The sequence below is a fragment of the Mus caroli genome, unplaced genomic scaffold (assembly GCF_978045245.1).
Source record: "Mus caroli unplaced genomic scaffold, Mus_caroli_1 scaffold_2, whole genome shotgun sequence".
In the NCBI taxonomy this organism is placed as follows: Eukaryota; Metazoa; Chordata; class Mammalia; order Rodentia; family Muridae; genus Mus; species Mus caroli.
The window spans coordinates 177,651,635-177,674,010 of NW_028227257.1; the positions used below are offsets into that span (position 1 = coordinate 177,651,635).

The window sequence follows — 22,376 nt, forward strand, 5'->3', positions numbered from 1 at the left end:
CACTTCACGGCACTCCCCCGATATGTAGGAATTTTTCCAAGCACAAATCTGGGCCCACAAAAATGCATAGACTTCCTTGGCTATGTAGCTATGTTTCCCTCCCATTTCTTTTTTCTGGACCCGTTATTAGATTGCTGGACCTTGCCTTACAGCAGTCACAATGGCTGGGCGAGCTCTTGATTAGCATGGTCAGAGGGGAGCAGGCAGAAGTGAAGCTGAACAGGTAGGTGGAGGTACACACTAATGATAATGGGGGATCATTAGCATCGAGCATTCTAGAAAGGTGCCCAATGGCAGCAGGGGAGGAGGGGAGGAGGGCCAAGGCCAGAAGCAGAGTTGAGCAAAGAGAACGAAGCTCTGGGAGTGGGTTAGAGAAGCAGGTAGGAATTGCAGCCAATGGCGCATGCTTGGCAAGTGGGGTGGGGGTGGGGAATCTAAGATGCAGAAAAGTAAAAGCAGCAAGAACAAGAAAGGAGGGAGGGAGGGAGGGCCGTGGGCACGGGTGGGCACGGGTGGGAGGGCGGGCTGTGGGCTGACTCTCAGGGACCTGGGTTGTGGAGGGGAGGAGGGGCGGAGCTGGTGAGGGAGCGTCCGTGTCAGTTACAGGGATGATGGACTGCTGTGGAACGTGTGTGTGAGGGGCAGGAAAGAGATGACGTCAATGGGTTCAGGCTGCACTTGGGTGCATAGCCATAGTAGCTGAGGGGACCCTGGGATATTGATAGAGGTCAGGGCTGGGAGAGGGGGGTGGAACTGTCAGTGAAATGAGGGTACTGGGAGCCAGGGACGAGCATGCACACACACACACACACACACACACACACACACACACACACACACACACACACTGGAAGAGTAAGGGAAGAGACAAGTGAGGCAAACACCAACATGGAGCGGAGCAGGGGAGCCTGTGGCAGAGTCATGCACGGAGACAGAAGATTCGGATTAGAACCTCACAGCAGCACAGACTTGAAAGCCCACCAAGGTAAGCTTGGTAAGCCACAGCCAGGGCCACAGAAGGCCATATCAGAGGGGCGGGCTGCTACAAGCTGAGAAAGCAGTGACACATGTCGTGAGGGAGGGAGCAGAGAAAGAGCAATGGCTGGGTGCACCATGGGAGAGAATTTCCTTCAGGCAGTGAGAGAAGATGTGCCCCTAATGAGGATGAAGCCAGGATAAAGTAGCTGAGCAGTGAAGAGCTCTGAGGCAGGGGACAGCTGGAACCTAAGTGCTTGCTGCAGCTCTGGTAATATTGAACGAAAAGGGAAGAGTGACTTCAAGAGGCTGAAGCAAGTCTTCTGAAGGATGTGTGTATACGTGTGTACATGAATATGTATTTGTGTGGCTTTGAATATGTATATGTGGGTGATTGCATGATATTTATGTGCATTTATCTGTATGTTTTGCATGTGTGTATGTTTGTGTATATGTGTAGGCGTTGTACACATGCATGTTTATATGTGTAATGTGTGTGTGTGTACGTAGACGGACACAGGATCTACAAAGATGAAGCTGATATAATCAAGTCGGTAGGGAAGGAGGTAGGTAGATGGAGTGCATTCATTCACATTGGCTTTTGTTTTCTCAGACAAATCACAAGGGTCAGCATCTTCTTCCAGCAAAAGGGGACATCATTAGAGAAGCAGCAAATTCCAGACACAGTTCTTCTGTGAAGCTAGCTCACCTCAGTGGAGAATCTGCCTTCTCTCTTGGAGAAAATAAATGAGCAGTTTGTTCGAGTGCTGCTTGGGCAAGCTGAAAAGGGAGGCTCAGATCACAGAGTGTGCTAGACTCCTGCGGCCAGGACTGGGATGACAGCTACCTGGAGACACTGATGCAGGAGTTCATGTGACAGCACATAAGGGGCTGAATTCAGGGAGGAAACAGGAGAGAAAAGGGTAGAGAGAGGCTTTGCATTGGAGAATCCAAGGACTTAAGAACAGGAAGAGGATTGGGGAGAGCTCAGGACTTACAGTCCACACAAGAGGATGAATAACAGCATCACAGAACCACAGAATCATGGAAGCAGGAGGTTAGGGGAGAAAAGAGAACGGGTGGCCCAGTTACAAATGCTTTGGACCTGATGAGCTCAAAGCACTCAGGTGAGGCTGTGTTTAGGAAAACACTGAACAGAGAAAAGTGCCACCCTCTGGAAAGACCCACTGGGCAGGAGCTGGAAAGGAAAGACTATATCTGTTGTCTAACTCGTACAAAGAAATAGCAGACAAGAATTGATGAGCTGTGCTTGACTTTACAGAGAACCCAGGTTTGCTTCTCAGTACCCATCCCAGGTAGCTCACAACTGCCTGTAACTCCAGTTCCAAGGGGTCCAAAGCCACCTTCTGGTCTCCCAGGGCACTTGGTGCATACACACACACACACACACCCCATTAAAGAAATAAAGAAGGCAATGTTTGATTGTAAATGGAATTTGGAGATCAAAAAAATGATCTGCATGTAGGTTTACATGTGCACATGTGTGTATACCCCCATATATATATTTTCCTGCGTGAGCTCTTGTACAGGCCTGAGGTCACTGCCAAGTGTCTTTCTCAATCACCTTTCTACTTTGCTTTTGAGATAGTCTCTCACTGAACCCAATACTTGCCATTTCAGCTATGAGTCCTCAGGAACCTCTCCTGTCTGCCCCAGCTCCTCAGATCTCAGTCACACTGAGCTTTTACAGTGGTGCTGGGGTCTGAATTCAGCCCTTCGTGTTTGCTCAGAAAGCTGTTTACCCACTGAGCACCCCTACCGATGGAATTATTTTTCTGAGACAGAATGGCTTTGAAGCAATCCCCCTGCCTTAGGTTCTGCAGTGCTAGGATTACAGGTATGCACCACCACACTGGGGATTTTCCTATAATGAGCATTCCCTGAGATTCTTGCTAAGGCCAACTGAAAGTACAGTAGGCAGGGGTGTCATTTCCTGCTGCAGAGCAGAAGTAGGTGCCATGCAGGCATTGGACAGTCTGGTTTCTAGTTCTTGCTATAGTTAGCAACTATTGAACATTCCCGGCTCCCCTGTCACTGGGTTTGGGTAGAGAAAATAGCTTGGGGTGCCCTGAAAAACATGCACACCTGAAGAGACCTCAATACTCAATGCTTTGCTGCCGGGGTTTGAATCCCCAAACCTACACACAGCTGGCGTCTGCACTGACACTTGGCATGTGGCCAAGCCTGGTGCTTGCTTGCTTCTTGTTTTTTTTTTTCTTCTTCTTCAATAATACTGACAAAAAGCACCAAGAAAAGGAACAGTGCTTAAAGAGTGAGAGACCTTCACCTCACCTCAGTTTTAAAGTGTAAATGACTTGGTGTGTATGTGTGTTCAAATGTTCATACAAGTACATGCATGCATGTGTAGAGGCCTGAGATCACCTTCCAATGTCACTCCTTTGGAGTGGCCCACTTCGGTTTTTGAAGGCAGATCTCTCACTGGTCTGGAACTCATCGAGTAAGCTAGGCTGGCTGGCTGGCTGGCAATCCCACGATTCTTCTGTTTCTCTCTCACTAGTGCTAGGATTCCAGGCACTTGCTACCATGCTCAGCTCTTTCTACAGGAACTCGGGTTCTAACTGAGCTCCTGTAACCCCTTTATTGACTGAGCTATCCCCAGAGCCATACAGATTTTTTTCCTTTGAGAAAGATCATACCATAAGATTATATGGTATATAACCTTAGCTACCCTAGAACTCCGTGTAAACCAAGTTGGCCTCGAACCCACAGAGCCTCACCGCCCCTGCCTCCCTAGTGCTGGAATTAAAGGCATGTAACCTTCAGGTCCCGCCATAAATTTTTTTCAGAGATAAAATCATTTACTAATTATTTATTATTTGGTTCAGTAAAAAAAAATAATGCTATACTGGGGGTGAGTTTACCATTGTAGGGGTGGGGGGTCAGTTTCATAGTTTACAATGTAAAGCATCTCAAATGACAGTTTGGGGTCCTGGTTGTGCACTGAGTAGGTCTCGAACATGTTAAATACTCCTTCTACACTGCTCCTTGATTGTTGCCCAGTCAGAACCGTGAGGCTTCTGTGAACAGCTTCTGCCAGTTTAGTTCTCTAATGATTTTGCTAAGGTAATTGGAAGAATGACAATTCAAACACACATCTATGTGTTATCAAACTGCAAGTTGGTCAGACCTACAGACCTCAGCATCTTTGTACCAGAATGCCTCTTTGGGGGGAAATTTTCCTCCAGATTTGAAGAGGCAAAGTTGTTAGAATAATTATTTCAAAGCGAATCACAACACACAGATTTCCAGTACATATGTTAACAATTGCACACAGATTGGGCCAGCAAGATGGCTCTGTGAGGAAAGAGTCTGCCGTGTCAATCATGCCTGACAACCCGGGTTTGATCCTAGAATCCATGCAAAGGTGGAAGGAGAGAAAAGACTCCGCAAAGTCCTCTGCCCTCTGCACTGTGACACATAAGCATGCAAGCATACACACACTTCACACACACATGTTCACACTTGTTCACATATGCACACACACATGCACACACACATGCATGCATGCGCACACACAAACACACACACACACACATACATTCATGCACAATGATAAAACTACAATAATAAATTGCACCTAAATTGCAATGTCTTTGTACCAACTCTCAGCATAAACAATAAAATCTCAATTATGGTTTTAGAAAAAAAGCTGTGTAAGGAAGAGGAGCCTACCATGTGGCCAAGTCTGTGCCTCCGCCTATGATGATAAGTTAATGAACCAAGTCTGTCCTGATCCAACCGTCCCCTCTCACTGGAATTGTTAGCTTTGTTTTATAAGGTTATTCCCCATTCATCTGAGACACCATTAGAGAGAATATGGCACTGAAATCATCCCATCAGTAATGGAAATGGCTGAGATTAGCTCTGATATCCCTGCAGCTGTTAAGCAAATCAGAAAGGCATTAACTGCAAGCTGAAATTTACTCCGGCAGCTGAGGTAAAGACGCACACTCCAGCCTGTTAAATGGACCCTTTAGCTCTTTACTTGAGACTTGGGGGATGCTGTTTGCGGAGGCAGGACTGTTACGTCTAGAACTGCAACCCTGACCCTGCTCTTCAGGGAGGAATGGCCTGCAAGCCCTCTCCACCCCCACTTCTGCTTTCTGTGAGTGTATTTAAGAGGAGCAGGGTCTGAGGAGTTGGCAAAGAGCCATTCTCATCTGAAGACCAAGGATGTAGTGTAGTCATTAGCACACTCAAAGCCCTGGGTTCAAGCCTCAGAACCAGGAGAAAAATAAATAAATCAAAACAAAGGCCCCCAGTTCCTCTCCAATACTGGTGACTGTTTTAGAAAGAGTGCTTTTAGGGGCTCTATGGTTGGGTGGGTGCTCAGAGCTGATGTGTCTGGAAACACTATCTCCGGACTCTGCTGCTTATTTGCATTTTGATTCTCCTTTAGGCTTCTAAGCCTATTTGCAAACAGAAGTGATCAGTCCTGGGCTCTTCAGAAAACAGTGAAAAGGTTAGACCCCTAAATGATCTATACTAGGAGCAGGTGAGATGGCTCCACCTGTGAGTGGCACTTGTCACCTATGCCTGAAGACTAAAGTCTGGTCTCTGGAAACTAGATAAAGATGGAAGAAGAGAATCATCTCCAAGAGGTTGTCCTCTAACATCCACACGCATGCAGTGGCATGTATATGCTTATATATACACAAAACAATGGAAAATTTAAAAAGTGTCATATGACATATGCATATCGTATTTTTCTTTTTTTGTGGATGGTATGTGTACGTATGTTTGCAAGTGTCCATAAGCATGTGGAGACCAGAGATTGACCCTGGGTGTCCTTCTTGATTGCTCACTAATATATTTAATAAGACATAGACTCTTGTTGATCTCAGAATTAGCAAGTCTAACTAGCCAATATGCCTGAGGGACTCCCTGTCTCAGCCTCTTGAGGACTGGGACTGTAGGCAAGTTCTATGTCCACCTAACTCTACACACACACACATACACACACACACACACACACACACTCAAAGTCTGCAAGTGTTTTATCCACTGAGTTATCTCCTCAGTCCTCTGACATCTTTGATACTTTGTCCTCCCTTGTCAGAAAGGACATTTCAGTCAGTCCTATTTGAGATAAATTCTATACATTTCAAGTGGCATTTGTGACAGAATCAAAAACCACAGAGACTTAATATAGAGCTTTCAGTGGCACTGAAAAGAATATCAGGACTCATTACACAACACAAGACTCAGTTTACTCTGAGATATATGACCCTCTCCATCCTCTTCCCTAAAATAAAGCTTTATCTTCATTTGGCACACGACCCTTCATACAGTCTGTGTGACAGTCTGTGACCACCTAACACACTGCTGGACCCAGAGCAACCACACCAGGAGTTTTCCTCTTCTTGGAATACAGCTGTGCTATGACTTTTATCCTTAATCACAGACCAAGACACACTCAATCTGCACTTTCCTTTTAGTCTCTTCATTCTTCTAGACTCTTCTGATGAAGAACAAGGAGATGGAAGCAGGGAGGTGTCCCAGGGGTACCTACCTGACACAGAAGTACAGAACCACTGGCCCAGACTTTTTGGGGAAGTCATGCTCCAGGACTCTCCGATCGAGCTGGAGCCAATTCAAGTGTCCCCTGGAGAAAGGAGAGACAGGCTGGTTAGGTTGTTGGATTGTGTAGGTGTTTGGAGATGAGGGTCTCCACAGGCAGAACCCACTGGATCGTGGGAATCCTTCCTGGGATTCCAGTATTGGAGGAACACACAGGAATTCTCTGGGGAGGGGGGAGAGTTCTCGAGAGAAGTGTTGTCTGGCGGGGACAGGATAGGAGGCACAGCCCTAAGATGAGAGGTGCTAACTGCTTCCTATAGCCGCAGCTCACTCCCTTGGCCTGCGTTCCCTTTCTACCGCTCTGGGCTGTGTGTTTTTCCTATAGGACTCGACACACTTTAATAACATGCCAACAATCCTCACATCGTCCTGCTGGAAGCAGTTGAGATACCACATGAGCCACAGGTTTTTTAACCGTGACCCTGCACAGGATGAAACCATGATTCTGTTTCTAGGCACTCAACTTTCTTCCACATAAAAGGAAGCATCTGTCTACATAGTCTCTCACACTAGAGTTCACAGGCACTGTATATGGAGAGACACTAGGATGGCCCAACCTTAAAACAATTCCAGGGTTTACCAGCAGCAGATTGAATGAATGAATGAATGAATGAATGAATGGAGGCACAATCCCCATATGGAATCCTATGCAGCAACGCTATCACTGTAGGTGGTATATAGGGGTGAGCCTGAAAATACGTAAGTTGAATGAAGAAGTTTTAAATGAAAGAGTTTAACAAGTGTATAGATGACATGATCTATTTATGTAAAACTCTAGAAAGCACAAACTAATCTTTAGCTCCTGAAAACAGGTTTGGGGAGAGGGATGCTGCAGGGGACATATCCATAGGGAAATGTTTTAGAAGGGCTAGCTATGTCGTGAGGGATGCTGCAGGGGATATATCCATACGGAAATGTTTTAGAAGGGGTAGCTATGTCATTAGCTGAATATTGGTTTGATTAAAACAAAAACGAGGGTCTCACCCATACTGGCCTCACATGTATGACATAGTCCATGATGACGTCACCTGACTTCCTGTCTCCATCTCCTATACACCACAATGTTCTGCTTTCCTTTGATACTTATCTGGTAATGGGTTGACTAGAAACCAATGTATAGTGCTGGGTAGGGGCAGAGAGAGAGGAGGTGGGATTGTCCTGTGAGAGATCCTGCTCCTGGGGGAATGGCGTCCCTCCGACTACTTCATCTAGTCTTCAACCGTCAGGCAGAATGAATGGTGAGCTACCTCAGGGCCCCTGCTGTCTCTGCCTCCACTGTGTTGGGATTATAAACACACTCCATGATGTCTGTTATTGCCCTTCACAGACTGACCCATTCCCAGAGCCTGAAGTTATTATAGGCGTGGAAGGGTAGAGGTGGGGCTGGGAGCTCATCAAATGGGAGAATGTGGGGACGTTTGATACCCTGGATTCCTAAGTAAACAAGTTCACCAAGGATGGTCTAGGAATCCCCTCACAGCCAGAGAAAGGGAGAGCCAAGCGGGATGTGTGCCTGAGAAGATTTATTAGAAACCAGAGGCTACTGATTCCAGTAGAGTCCGCCCTTCCTTTTTTATTAACACCAAATTGTTTGCTCCAGTACATCACTGTTAGGCTTCTTCTAAATGTCTTTTTTTGCATATGTGTATGTGTATGCATATGTGTGTATGTGTGTGTGTGTTAGAAAGTGTAGAGTGCACACATATGCAGTACAAATGCATGTTCATGTGTGGGTAGACCAGAGGGTGATGTCCGGTGTCTTCCCTGGTCACTGTCCTCTATACATATTGCAACAGGGACACTAACTTGAACCCAGAGCTCAGTAATTTGCCTAGGTTAGCTAGTCGGCTTGCTTCAGCGAACGTCTCCACCCCGCAAGCCTTGCCGGCAGCTCAGCATGTACATGCGACCCGAAGATCTGAACCTGGTCTTGATGTTTGCACTTCCATGAGCCATCTCTCTTAGATTTGTCTGCAATATCTCCTATACTGTGAAATTTTAGCTACTCCTAAAATATAAGTGTGGGACTGACCGGTGCCAAAGGCCAGTCATTTCTGCATTTTCTGTGTCTGACAGCAGACACTAAACAATTTTGTTGTTGTAAGAAAACAAGTGTATTCATTTTACAGTATGTCCACTTGTGTGGACATAGGCTCCAATGCGTTTCTGGTCACTCGACATAAGGTGCTGTTGTTTGCTGTGGTATGTGACAGTGGAGTGCTCGGCTCGGAGGCTGTCAATGATCCATATTCTCTGTGTGTATGTGTCCTCATGCCTGCATTTGAGCTCACACGTGTATGGGCACACATTCATGTGTGTACATGTACATGTGTGTACATGTACATGCTAAGAGTTGATGTCCTTCTGTAAGGCCCTCTGCTTTACTGAAACAGAGTCAGGGCCGGCTGATTCCAGCGAGTCACGGTAGTCAGCTGCCCCTGTCTCTGCCTCCGAAGGGCGGGGCATAAAGCAAGTCCTCATGCCTGCCAAGCTTTTATTTGGGTTCTGGGGGAATGTCAATTTTGGTTCTAATGCTGGCTGAGCAAGCACTTGATCCACTGAGCTGTCCCCCCTGCTCTGAGACCCATTGTCTTATAGATTTAGTGACTGTCATCAGGTACAGCCGATGCTCCTGCCCCAGGTAGGAGGAATCCATCCCTGCTCACCCAGTCTAAGAGCCAGGCTTGTCATTCACACTGAGGGGTTGGCGAGGAAAACACTGAGTACCTTCCCGAGCAGCACCGTCCTTCCTCATCGGTGTGAGCTACACACATCTAAAGTTACGCTCTAATGCGTTTCTGGTCACTCGACATAAGGTGCTGCTGTTTGCTGTGGTATGTGACAGTGAAGTGCTCGGCTCAGAGGCTGTCAAGACTACTAAATGTCAATTTCCCGGAAGCAAGTATGACAGTCCATGCATGGTAGACTACAGCCATTCACTTTCTCTGTCTTGCTGTCTAGGAGTTAATGAGTGGAACCCCTGAGCCCAGTTTAAGTAAATTACGTTCCCAGACCTAATGCTGCTGGGTCTTGCTCCCAAGATAAGAAATTGCTTTTGAACTCCGCTGGTTTTTAAATGCTAGATAAACTTGTGGCTTCAACTAGACTCTTTGTGGATGCCTGGGCCAATGCCATGTGTTCTGTGTAAGAAGGGACATAGAACATGTAAGGCTAGGGCACACTTTATGAACCAGCATGTGCGGCAGTAGGTCACAGGTGAATTGCCAACAAGACATTCATTATTTAGGTAAATTGGACTCCTGGGCTTGTATCAGGCAAGTCAATTAATTGCAACGTAGGCACTAGGAGATGGCTTAATCGATAAAATGCTTGCCATACAAACATCCACATAAGAAGGCAGGTGTGTGGGTACCTCAGAGGAGCTGGCCCTGAGGGTGTGAGAACAGGAGAGCTGGTGGGCTGGCCAACTCAGCTACCCCTAAGCCCAGATCCAGGGCTTTAAGTTGACCCACCCCAGCATCTACTCCATCTATGAACTTCCGAAGGGGTTTATCCATGACAGAGGGCAATAACAGGATGTCCCGAGAGGAGTCCTGGCGAGGATCCAGTATTGATAATCATAGAAGTAAGTCAGAGGTCTCGAACCAGACCAGTGACTCACCGCAATGAACAGTCACAAGTGAAGATGTGTGGACAAAAGGGTATACTGTGTGACACATGGTGACACACCATGACACTCCACACTTTCCGTGTTGAGATTTTGTTTTGTTTTCTTTGGGGGAGGGTTGCAAGGGGGAGGGCAGATATGGAGGAGCGGGGGGTGGGATGAGTAGGACTGAGATGCATGATGTGAAATTCACAAAGAAGCAATAGAAAGTAAAAGGAGAAGGTGGTGGAGGAGGAGGAGGAGCAGGAGGAGGAGGAACAGGAGGAGGAGCAGGAGGAGGAGCAGGAGGAGGAGCAGGAGGAGCAGAAGCAGGAGGAGCAGGAGGAGGAGCAGGAGCAGAAGCAGGAGGAGGAGGAGCAGGAGGAGGAGGAGGAGCAGGAGGAGGAGCAGGAGCAGGAGGAGCAGAAGCAGGAGGAGCAGGAGGAGGAGCAGGAGCAGAAGCAGGAGGAGCAGGAGGAGGAGCAGGAGGAGGAGCAGGAGCAGAAGCAGGAGGAGCAGGAGGAGGAGCAGGAGCAGGAGGAGGAGGAGCAGGAGGAGGAGCAGGAGGAGCAGGAGCAGGAGGAGGAGGAGCAGGAGGAGCAGGAGGAGGAGCAGGAGGAGCAGGAGGAGCAGGAGGAGGAGCAGGAGGAGGAGCAGGAGGAGCAGGAGGAAGAGGAGGAGCAGGAGCAGGAGGAGCAGGAGGAGCAGGAGGAGGAGGAGGAGCAGGAGGAGGAGCAGGAGAAGCAGGAGGAAGAGGAGGAGCAGGAGGAGGAGGAGCAGGAGCAGGAGGAGGAGGAGCAGGAGGAGAAGCAGGAGCAGGAGGAGGAGCAGGAGGAGCAGGAGGAAGAGGAGGAGCAGGAGCAGGAGGAGCAGGAGGAGGAGCAGGAGGAGCAGGAGGAAGAGGAGGAGCAGGAGGAGCAGGAGGAAGAGGAGGAGCAGGAGGAGGAGCAGGAGGAAGAAGAGAAGACAGGTGTGATGGGCTGCTTTTGAAAGCCCAGTTTTGGGGAGCCTGAAATAGTTGGATCCCTGGGGATTCCTAGCTCTTCATACTTGCCTAACTGGTTAGCTCCAGGCCAATGAGACCGGACTCAAAGGAGGTACATACACACATGCACACACATGAAGAAAAAAAACCTGTGATACAAGAAGCTGAAAGAAATAATCCTCAAGTGACCGCCTTTGTGTTCTTAAACATGACTGTGGTCCCAGAGTGCATGCGACCCCCCTAAAACTTAATCAAAACTCTTATGTGCAAGCATTTGTGGAAGAGACGGAATGTAAATTCTTAACAAACTTCAAGGGGTCATGTGCTGAAACGATTGGTGTGAGCCCCTCATTTTCTTAACTGGCATGTGAAATACATTCTAACTACTTGTGCAATAGTGGCTAACGTCTAAACATTCCTAAACAATATGGATGTTCAATTACACCATCTGAGGGGCAATTCATAAACTGGGGACAGGAGGCAGGTTAGTTGCAATAACAATCATTGCTTCAGCTTGTGGTATGCCGACTGCTTATTTTGGCTGAAGTTATTTAGTGTTTGGTTTTTAAGAGAGGATCCTTTGTCTTCTATTAGCTGTTAACTTAAAGATATTAAAGTCTGGGAATTAAATTAACACTACAAGTATTTAAGAAATAAAATATAAGGAAAGACTCTCTAAATGGATGCCAGTTGGATAAATGAAAATTTCATTTATGCTGTTTGTTTGTTTGGGTTTCTCTTTGTGGTGCTGCACAAGCCCATGGTCCTCAGCACACTAGGAAAGTACTCAAGCTACACAATTGGCCTTGCACCCACCCCTCGGTTTTATTCCCTACAGAGAAGGGAAGACTAAATCTGAACTTGGCAGGCCCTGATCCTCAACCTGTTAGGAATGGCCCCCTTACATTTGTAAATTTTAAATTTACATGCCTTCTCTCCCACAAATGTTTGCATATAAACATTTGTTTAAGATTTATTTATTATCAATACTGGATCCTCACTGGGACTTCCCCCAAGATATCCTGTGTCATGGAGATCCTGCAGCTTTGGTTCTGTAGGACGGGGCCCTTCAGAAGTAGCCCCTCTACCATGTTTCAGGAAGGTAGCCTCTGTACAGTGTCTCGGGTCCCTGGGATATGTCCCTTACTGTAAGTTCTAGTGGAATCAGTTGTTCTCAGATCTGGGTCAAGGCAACATAAAGACATGCCCAGCCCTGAAACAGGGCTTCTGGACTTGGCTATATCAGAACCAACTCGGGATCTTTGACGGAAAAAACAAAACAAGGACAAAAAAGTCAGTTTAAAGTGTCTTGGGTCCTTCCACTATGTGGCCAAGCTGGACAGGAACCCTGGCTCCAGCCACACGTCAATAAGTATTCTAAGGGGCTGGGGAGATGGCTAAGTGGTTAAGAGCATGCGTTGCTCTTGCAGAGGGCCGAGGTTTGGTTTTTAGCACCTACATGGTGGTTCAAACAATCTGTAATGCCAGTTCTTCTCACGTTCTTAATGCTGCGACCCTTTAATACAGTTATGTATTAAAGGGTCATGTTAACGTGACTCCCAGCCATAAAATTATTTCATTGCTACTTCATAATTGTAATTTACTACTGTAATGAATCGTAATGTAAATATCTGATATGTGACCCCAAAGGGGTCAGGACCTGCATTGAGAGCTGCTATTCTAGGAGAGTCCATACCCTCTCTTCTGACCTCTGTGGATACAGCATGCATGTGCTGCACATATACAAATGCAGGCAAACACACACACGCGCACACACACACACACACACACAGAAACACTAATGTTGTCATTGGTCTGTGGCAGCTTGTGGAAGAACATGTTAACCTGCCTATTTTCAGTTCAAGTCAGGCAGGGTTCAGACCTGCAGAGTGGCTGCAAGTTCCAAGCCACTCTGTAAGTGTGGGGTATGGAAAGGCAGAGGAAAGCTGGTTAGTGTTTGTGGACACAGGAATCACCAACAGAGCAGGTCACGCCCTCGGGGACAAGTTCAAGGGTCGACATCGGCCCTTCCTGGGCAGCAGGGGGATCCAGCAGAATGTGGGGCTCTCAGGTTATAGGTTGTCCGCCATCCTGTCAGTGTGAATTCTGGCAATGACGTTTTGTGGGGCCTAGATGGAACCCTCAGAGAAAGGGGGTGGGGTATTGGAAGCTTCTCTATTCCCCCAATAATTGGTATTTATTTATAAAGTACCGCAGCCCACAGTGTAAAACTTCAGGACTGAGAATACTGAATGCTGCTCATAACCACTCTGCAGCATTGATCCCACTTCTTCCTTCTCCGTTGTTACTTTGTTTTGAGGCTTTTTATTTGGAAATAATTATAGAAGAGCTGCAAAGATCTCACAGCCTCCCTTCACCCGCCACCCAGCTCCCCTCGGCAGCATCTGGCAAACTCTGGAGAAGTCAGCAGAGCCATGATGCAAGGCCACTGCTGGATGAGCTAAGCCATAGGCTCTACTCAAATGTCACCAGGTCTCCCACGAAATTTCCTTTAGGATTCAATTGCACTTAGTCACTTTCAACTTGCACTCACTCTGTCCAAATAAAGAGGGCAACAGGTGGCATTCATCTTTCACTATTCCCAGTTGTGACAGACTGGGCAAAGGAGGGCGGTTTGGACAACCTAGAGACTTTCTGAAGCATAGGCCCTGGGAGAAATTTGATCTTTAAATAGTGCTTTAAAATGTAGACATTTTTGGTGTGTGTGTGTGAGTGTGTGTGTGTGTGTGTGTGTGTGTGTGTGTGCGCTAGTACAGATGCACGTTGTGTCTCTGTGTGTGGGTAAAACAGAGTATAGTGGGTGCACACTCACGTGAACAAAAACACCTTGGGAACATACTTACCCAATTTGAATACAGTTATTAAAATGTTTCCTTTTGAGATGAGGATGTGGCTCTGTGGTTACGATACTTGCCTGGCGTGCATGAGGTCCTGGGTTTGATTATCAGCAGCTGCATGTGTGTGCTCGCGCACGCACACACACACACACACAGAGGCAGGGGACTGTCATGTTAGCACTTCTTTCTTGGCATGGAGAGGCAGAGCAAAAGCTGAGCTCATGCATCTGGACCTAGGAATCACTGACCCAGAGAACTACCAGGCACAAGTCCAAGGGGCAATCTTAGTGCTTCCCTTTCTTAAAATGGAAAGGGGAAATGTTCTGATTACCAGAGAGGCCCAGAGATGTATGTAGGCCCAGGTATTATCAGGCCACCAAGGACTGTCCCCTAAGTCACCCTGGCCCTTGTCCAGTTGGCCTGTCTCTCAGAGGCTTGACTTTCTCTAGGACTGACACCTGCTGTAAGTCCCCTAGTGCACCAGACATACCTGCCAGCTCGCATTCAGTGACCAACAGGTGGCCCAACTCTTTTTCATGGGTCCCTAATGGTGGCTGGCCACTGGTGCTATGGCTGGAGATGGCCTCACACCCAGATATGGGAGGAGGTGTTAGGGGCCTGTGCAGTCTCAAGACCAGCCAGAAGGATGGCTGGGAGTTCCTGCTATGGGGAGCACGATGCTCCTCTCAAGAGGACCTTCTATACATGTGCATTACATGAATGAATGCACAGACACCCAGGTAGGCAGGCTCTCAGGCCAGCAGAGACTCCAGAGAGCTCCCACAAAGGCTTATAGGATGGCCATCAGACTCTGGGGTGTGCCCCTCCTGCCTCTGAGGTGTGGCTTTGTGCCCTCCTTTCCCCTTTTCATCCATCCAATCAATTGCTCTTGGCTCTCAGGGCTGTGGTCTGTCATCTTCAGCCCATAGGCTTCTTCCTCTCTGGCCTAAGATAACATGCAAGTTCTTTGACTCCTGTTGACTCCGCCGGGAAGTCTAACTGGGACTGTCCAGAGTTCATAGTCTTCTTGAATGGAATAAACTAACTTGGGAAACGGGAACAATGGGGCTGTGATTAATTGAGACTTACGGTTTCCTTCCAATCAGTGGCGGCATGGAGAGTAATTAGGGGGCTTCTGGGGATTCTCAGTAGGGAGGGGAGAGAATGCTTGTGTTCATGAAAGTCAGTTTTTCTACACATGTGCTTGTTTAAAGCATTTCTTCTTTATTACCTGCCTGCATCTCTCCTGGTCTACTGGTGCAGGTCCGTCTAGACCAGAGAAGACCAGCAAGACTGCCTTCCACCTCGGTGCCCTATGGGCTCCAGCCCCAGGACTGACCCTACTCCTTTTGTAATTAAGTGCGGGCTTTGCCCTTGCCTCTGTCCATACCACTGCTCCAAACATCACTTTTATGTGAGGTGCACATGTGTGTATACAGGTGTGCATGTGTGTGTGTGCATGTGGGAGTCAGGATAGCTTGGGTTTTGTTGCTTTGTTACTCAGTCACTGCTCACCTTTCTTTTTCCTTTTGGAAAGTTTAATATCTTTATTTATTACTTTCATGTGCATGTATGTGTGGGTGTCTGTAGAGGCCAGATCCTCCCCATCTGAGGCCAGCTGCAGTTACTGATGGTTGTCAGTCCCCCTCTGTGGGTGCTGGGAACCAAGCTTAGTTCCTTTGGAAGAACAGCAAACACTCTTAACTACTGAGCTACTTCTCCAGTCCCCAACCATATTTCTTGAGATAAGGTTTCTCACTGCCAAACAGGTTAAGTTGGAGAGACAGTGAGCCCAAGAGGTCAGTGTGTCTCTGAGGAGGAGGTGTATGAATATATGTTTTGTAGGCTTATATACACAGCCTAAGAAAATCAAATTAGTACTTTATTCTATGATAGACTACTGTAAATTTTTGTCTAAAAAGGAGTGTGCAGAATTAAAATGAGTTAAAATTTTATTTAAGTATGCTGGCGGGGGCTGGTGAGATGGCTCAGTGGGTAAGAGCACCTGACTGCTCTTCCGAAGGTCCAGAGTTCAAATCCCAGCAACCACATGGTGGCTCACAACCATCTGGCGCCCTCTTCTGGAGTGTCTGAAGACAGCTACAGTGTACTTACATATGATAAATAAATAAATCTTTAAAAAAAAAAAAAAGTATGCTGGCTTCTGCCAACCTGTTCACATTCTGTATCCAGGTAAGGCAAAAACTTGCCAGAGTACCTTAAGGTTCTACAGCAGATCCTGTTTGCTAAGAAATCATTATTGCTGTTAGATTTTCTCTGTTTGTTTTTGTTTTTGAGACAGGGTCTCTCTAGGTAGCCTGGCTGTCCTGGAACGCTGTAGGATCCTCCCACTGCTGCCTCCTGAGTGCTGAGACTTTGTTAGCCCTGTGCCACTGTGCCTAACAAAACAGGATACTTTTTTATTGTCATTTCAAATGTTTGTATGCTTTTAATGCTAGCTTCAAAATGTCTACCTGTAAAATGTTCATGTCTGCAGTTTCTGTTTCTCTGCACATGCCTAGATTGACAGGCATGGGACTCAGAGAGTATCCTCAGGTGGCCACCCTGTCACCTGAGCTGGAAAAGCTGTAAGAAACTGTGGAGGGCTGCCAGACCTTCCCAGAGCATTCGCCTGGGCTCCTGCCCACTCCTAAACAAAGAACAGCTTTCCTGACTGAGTTCATGGCTGATTCTTTGCTGGCTGGAATTTCTAATACACTTCTACCTTCCCTATGATGGGATTACATGTGTCGTCGACCAAATTTGACTTTTATTTTTTTAACTTAAATTCTGGGGATTGAAGTCAGAGCCCCAGGCTTATGTGTGGACATCTTGTGAACTCACAGATCTCCAAGATCAACCATAGCCAAGGTCGCCTAAGGTGGGCTGGGCTTGACTGGACTGCCTTCCCAGCCAGTAACCTCACCTGGCATTTGAGCATGCGGCGGGGTGTGTGGGCATGGATACAGACAGAGGAGATTTAGGGAACATTTGTTTAAAGGAGGTTACTGTTTTGTTTTGTTTCCTGGTGCAGGGGGCTGGGAAGCAGAGTTTGAAGAGTGTGGGCAGACAGGGAAAGTATGAGCAGGCTCTCCGAGATGGTTATTTCTTGTTCCCAGGAAACACTGAGAGGAGAAACTGTGGGGAGTTGTGGGGGCAGGTGTCTAGGCATATCCTGTAGGGGAAAGGCGACAATGCAGGAGTCCTGTGAAGACCCAAGCTGGCATCTGGTTAATAGACTTCCAGCCTGGCCCCACTCACTTTAGTTCTTTATGCGGAGGAACTACTGACATCTGTTAGACATTTGTCATCCAGTTACAGTGGAGCCAAGGGCCACACATGCCTAGGAAAGTGCTTCACCCCTCACTGCACCCCCAGTCCTTAGCTTAGATATCCTTATCTAAGAATTTGGGCTGATCTTCACTGAACTCTTTGGTACCAGTGTAGTAAGAGATAGAAAACATTATCCACGGGACCTAGGCCTTCCTTTATTATATAACATGATGGTACCGAGCAAACTGGAAGGTTGCTGAAAACAAACATTTCACCTCAGATGGGCAATAGGAACTCTGATGCTGTCTTCTATTTCAGCTTCGAGTGTGAACTCGCCCAGATCATCTCTCACTCTGAATTTATCATCAAGTCCACTTCCTGTTATTGTTACTTCAACACTGGAGAGAAACATTTACTTTCCAGAAGTTTTCATTTAACCTTAATAAAGACTAAACCCACACAGATCTACTCTTTAAAGAAAAAAATAAACATTTCAGACATTCATCTGAACACAAATCTGCTTGGTTAAAGAACATTACCTAATAATTTCATAATATTAGCATCTATCTAATTATATCCTTTGGCCACTCCAGGCATGATCACCGGCTTTTGAAATTCAGATGGTGAACTTGGACTGACCCTGTAGCCCCCATGGGACCCAAGTGGCCTGCAGCCTGATTTTGCTGTGCACAGCAGAGAGAGGGTAATTTGACATCCTGCTCTTTTGTTTGGGGTCTGTGGGCTCTGGACAGCACTTACGTCTCATCTGTGAATGCTATTCCAAAGTACTCCTTCTCCTTCAGGTTGAAATGAGAGGCCACGAGGTCAAGAAGCTCCTTGGCCAAAAGCTTGGGCTGGAAGAAGAACACAGAAGGGAAGATTAACTCACGAGAGACTTTTGCTAAATCACGCCGCCATCTTGGGTCTCTAGCATGTTCTCAGTGAAATGCCTGAAAACTCAGGCACACTGCAGAAACACAAATGACTTTTGTAAAATCCAAAGAGAGGCTTGGATGTGGTTCAGTTGGAAGGAAGGTTCTTGCCTGGCACGCACAAAGCCCTGTGTTTAATCATCCAAGCAGCATAAAACTGGTTGTCATGGTGCATGAGTACTTCATGGGGTTCCACGAGAAACAGAGGCAGGAGGAGCAGAAGTTCATGATTATCTTCTGCTACATAGCAAGTTTGAGGCTATCCTGGGCTACATGAGGCACACAGAGAGATGAAGCCAAGAGTGAGGGAGGAAGAGAGAGAAATAGAGAAGGAGAAAGACCAAAAGAAATAGACCATTAGGATGCTGCTGTATAAAACAGCCAAGTGGAAAGTCTTGGCAGCAAGTGGAGGCTCAGTAAGATCGGTTCTGTCAACAAATGACATTTTTGCTCTTTAGTGGGGCTGTCCAGCCTGGTGACTTTCCTTTCCTACCTTATACTGCTCTGACAGGAAGAGTTCTTGGTCTATTTAGCAAACACAGGCAGACCCCCTTCCTATTCTTGGGATAAGGTTACTTTCTGATATACCCAGTGTAATTGGAAAAGGTTAAGCCCAAATACATTGAATATGAATACCAGAGTTTAGCAACACATGGCTACAGGTATGAGCTCAAGGGTACCCTGAATGCAGCCCATGGCAAAATGGCAAACTTACTTAAGGCCATGAGCTACACTGAAAGGTTAAACACACCCTCCCCAGTGTGGCTGCTTCTGCCTGGTGATCATATAGATAACTGGGGGCTCTGGCTCTTGGCATCCTTAGAGATTGTAGCGCACAGCCTGACCCAGAGAAACCATCCAGATACAAAATTCAATTGTACTGAACAAAGACTGCATTTGTACTATTGTCAAGTCTAACATCCCTACACCGACCTGCCTGATGGGTCAGGAACTGTCCTCGCTGTGTGATAGGCACTGTCCTAAGCACTTTTTACATATTGTTTAACCTCATAATCCTGTGAGATTGTCCATTGTGCAGGGCAGACACAGGCCCAGGGATCAGGCAGTTGTTTCTGCCTCCTCTTCTATCAGTGAGCAGCAGCTTAGAAGTGAGAACCACATGGGGTTGAAGTGACAGTAACACTTCCTTCCCTGGAAATGAGAGACCAATGGGAAACCCCACCTTGACACACCAACTGCATCTAGTGCTCTCTGCTTCCTGGTGCATGCTACAATCTGAGTCTAAACCAATAGAACACCCAAGATTGGACATCAATCCTTTCTTCCTTGATAGGAAGAAGTCTACACTGGCATTGTGGAGGGATGCATGTGGCTCATCTCAGAGCTTTGCAAATGAATTATGAAAGATGCTGCAAGATTTGAGTTCCCAAGCTTAAGAACGTGTTGTGGGATGTGCTTGACTATGCATGCCGCCATTCCTTCCAGAAGATGTTGGACTGAGTTAATTTATGGGTTGTGGTGACACAGCAAGTTCACTGCTTTTATAACACAGTGGGTCATCACTTATCCATCAGAATGACTGCCACAACTTTCAAAGTGGCCACAGTGTATCTGTGATGCTTGCTGTTTCTGGAAGTATTTTGAGCTGGGCACTGGGTTACACACCTGTAACCCCAACACTTAGGAGGCTAAAGTAAGGAGGAATGGGGGATTCAAGGCTAGCCTGAGTTTCACAGCAAGAGCATATCTTTTTTTTAAAAATTTTATTAGATATTTTCTTTATTTACATTTCAAATGTTATCCCTGTTCCTAGTTTCCCCTCCGAAAATCCCCTATCACCTCTCCACTCCCCCTACTCCCCAACCCACCCACTCCCATTCCTGGTCCTGGCATTCCCCTATACTGGGGCATAGAGCCTTCACAGGACCAAGGAGCTCTCCTCCCATTGATGACCAACTAGGTCATACTCTGTTACATGTATAGCTAGTGCCACAAGTTCCACCATGTGTTTTCTTTGATTGGTGGTATAGTTTCAAGGAGCTCGGGGATACTGGTTAGTTCATATTGATGTTCCTTCTATGGGGCTTCAGACCCCTTCATCTCCCTGGGTATTTCTTTGGCTCCTTCATTGGGGATCTCGTGCTCCATCCAATGGATGACTGTGAGCATCCATTTCTGTATTTGCCAGGCACTGGCAGAGCCTCGAAAGAGACAGCTATATCAGGCTCCTGTTAGCAAGCTCTTGTTGGCATCTGCCTAGTGACTGGGTTTGGTGGTTATTTATGGGGTGGATCCCCAAGTAGGGCAGTCTCTGGATGGTCATTCCTTCAGGCTCTGCTCTAAACTTTGTCTCTGTAACTCCTTTCATGGGTATTTTGTTCTCCATTCTAAGAAGAAACAAAGTATCCACATTTTGGTCTTCCTTCATCTTGAGTTTCATGTGTTTGCAAATTGTATCTTGGGTATTCTAAGTTTCTGGGCTAGTATCCACTTATCAGTGAGTGCATATCTTGTGTGTTCTTTTGTGATTGGGTTACCTCACTCAGGATAAAGGTAGACTATCAGAATTACACCAGACTTCTCAACAGAGACTATGAAAGCCAGAAGATCCTGGACAGATGTTATACAGACCCTAAGATAACACAAATGCCATTCCAGGCTACTATACCCAGCACAACTCTCAATTACCATAGATGGAGAAACCAAAGTATTCCATGAAAAAACCAAATTCACACAATATCTTTCCATAAATCCAGTCCTCCAAAGGATAATAAAGGGAAAACTCCAACACAAGGAGGGAAATGTCACCCTAGAAAAAGCAAGAAAGAAATCCTTCAACAAACCTAAAAGAAGATAGCTGCAGGAACAGAATCCCAACTCTAACAACAAAAATAACAGGAAGTAACAATTACTTTTCCTTAATATCTCTTAATATCAGTGGACTCAATTCCCTAACAAAAAGACATAGACTAACAGACTCACTACATAAACAGTACCCAACATTTTGCTGCATACAGGAAACCCCCCTTAGGGACAAAGACAGACACTACCTCAGAATAAAAGGCTGGAAAACAATTTTCCAAGAGCATATCTTAATAACATTTTTTTTTCTATTTAGGATTATCTTTTTGACTTGCCCTGGGAACATGTATTAGATTTAGCATCCTTGCCAGCAAGACTCTTCCAGCACTCAGAATGGATTTGGAATTTTGTAAATGTTAAAAGTCATTTCAAGTCTAATGGGTGGGGGAAGAAAGTCACTTGAGGTCAAATCTGATGGGATGGGAGTGGAAGAGGACTGGGAGTCTCACTGGGTCAATCTGACATTAGAAAATAAAGTGTGACTAAGAAGTGCTTACTGTGAGTTCTTGTAAACTATGGCGGGGTAACCAACTCACTCGTGGAAAGGGATAGCTCTCTCTCTGGGAATAAGATTTCAATGCTATCCAGATACCCTTGCTCAGTGTGGTGGTCTGAATGAGAAATGTTCCCCATAGGCACTTGTATTTGAACATTGGGTCCTCAGCTGATGGTACTATTGGGGACGGTTGTAGAACTTTCAAAAAGTGGAGCCTTGCTGGAGGCACATAGCACTGACTTTAAGGTTTTATAGCCATTTCCTATTCCCTCTCTTTGCTTCCTGTGTGTGAATGAAATGTGATCTACTTCCTGACTGCCAGGCCATCCTCATGATCCCTGCTGCTATGCCTTCACCACCAAGATGGACTGTACCCCTTGGAACTGTAAGTCCAAATAAACTCTTCTCTAATTTTTTTTCTGGACAGAGTATTTTATCACAGCAATAGAAAGTAACAAGTGTGTGTGTATGTGTGTGTGTGTGTGTATTCAGTAGGAGAAAGGTACTCATTAATTGTAGAAATGTTTAGGAGGAAATGTAGTGTGCAGGAAGGGAGGTAGGGACATGTGGAGTGCAGGGACCATGCTGAACAGGCATTGAACACTTGTGTCCTCCTTCAGTTCGTTAAGAGCCTTGAAACTGCAGAAATGGACACATGGAACAACTTCAGTTGACATTCACATACATCTGCTTTATAATGCCATGCCGTTCAAAGGACTTGCTAAGGCATTGCTACTGTATCCCAGACACAGTTCTGAGAGCTTCCATGTGTTCTATCATTATCTAAATGACAGAGCACCACCAA

At 46.4% G+C, this 22,376-nt stretch overlaps 1 protein-coding gene across 4 annotated transcripts in view; it reads right to left on the reverse strand.

Annotated features, from left to right (window-relative positions):
* Positions 1 to 22,376, reverse strand: part of Frmd4a (FERM domain containing 4A) — a 600,187-nt gene that overhangs the window by 125,005 nt on the left and 452,806 nt on the right. For all 4 annotated transcript variants that reach the window (XM_029471433.2, XM_021186444.2, XM_085835220.1 and 1 more), the window contains 2 exons: positions 18,080 to 18,174; positions 6,530 to 6,622 (listed from right to left, as the gene is read on the reverse strand). In XM_029471433.2, the coding sequence (XP_029327293.1) occupies positions 6,530 to 6,622; positions 18,080 to 18,174 (188 nt within the window). The remainder of the gene's footprint in view (positions 1 to 6,529; positions 6,623 to 18,079; positions 18,175 to 22,376) is intronic.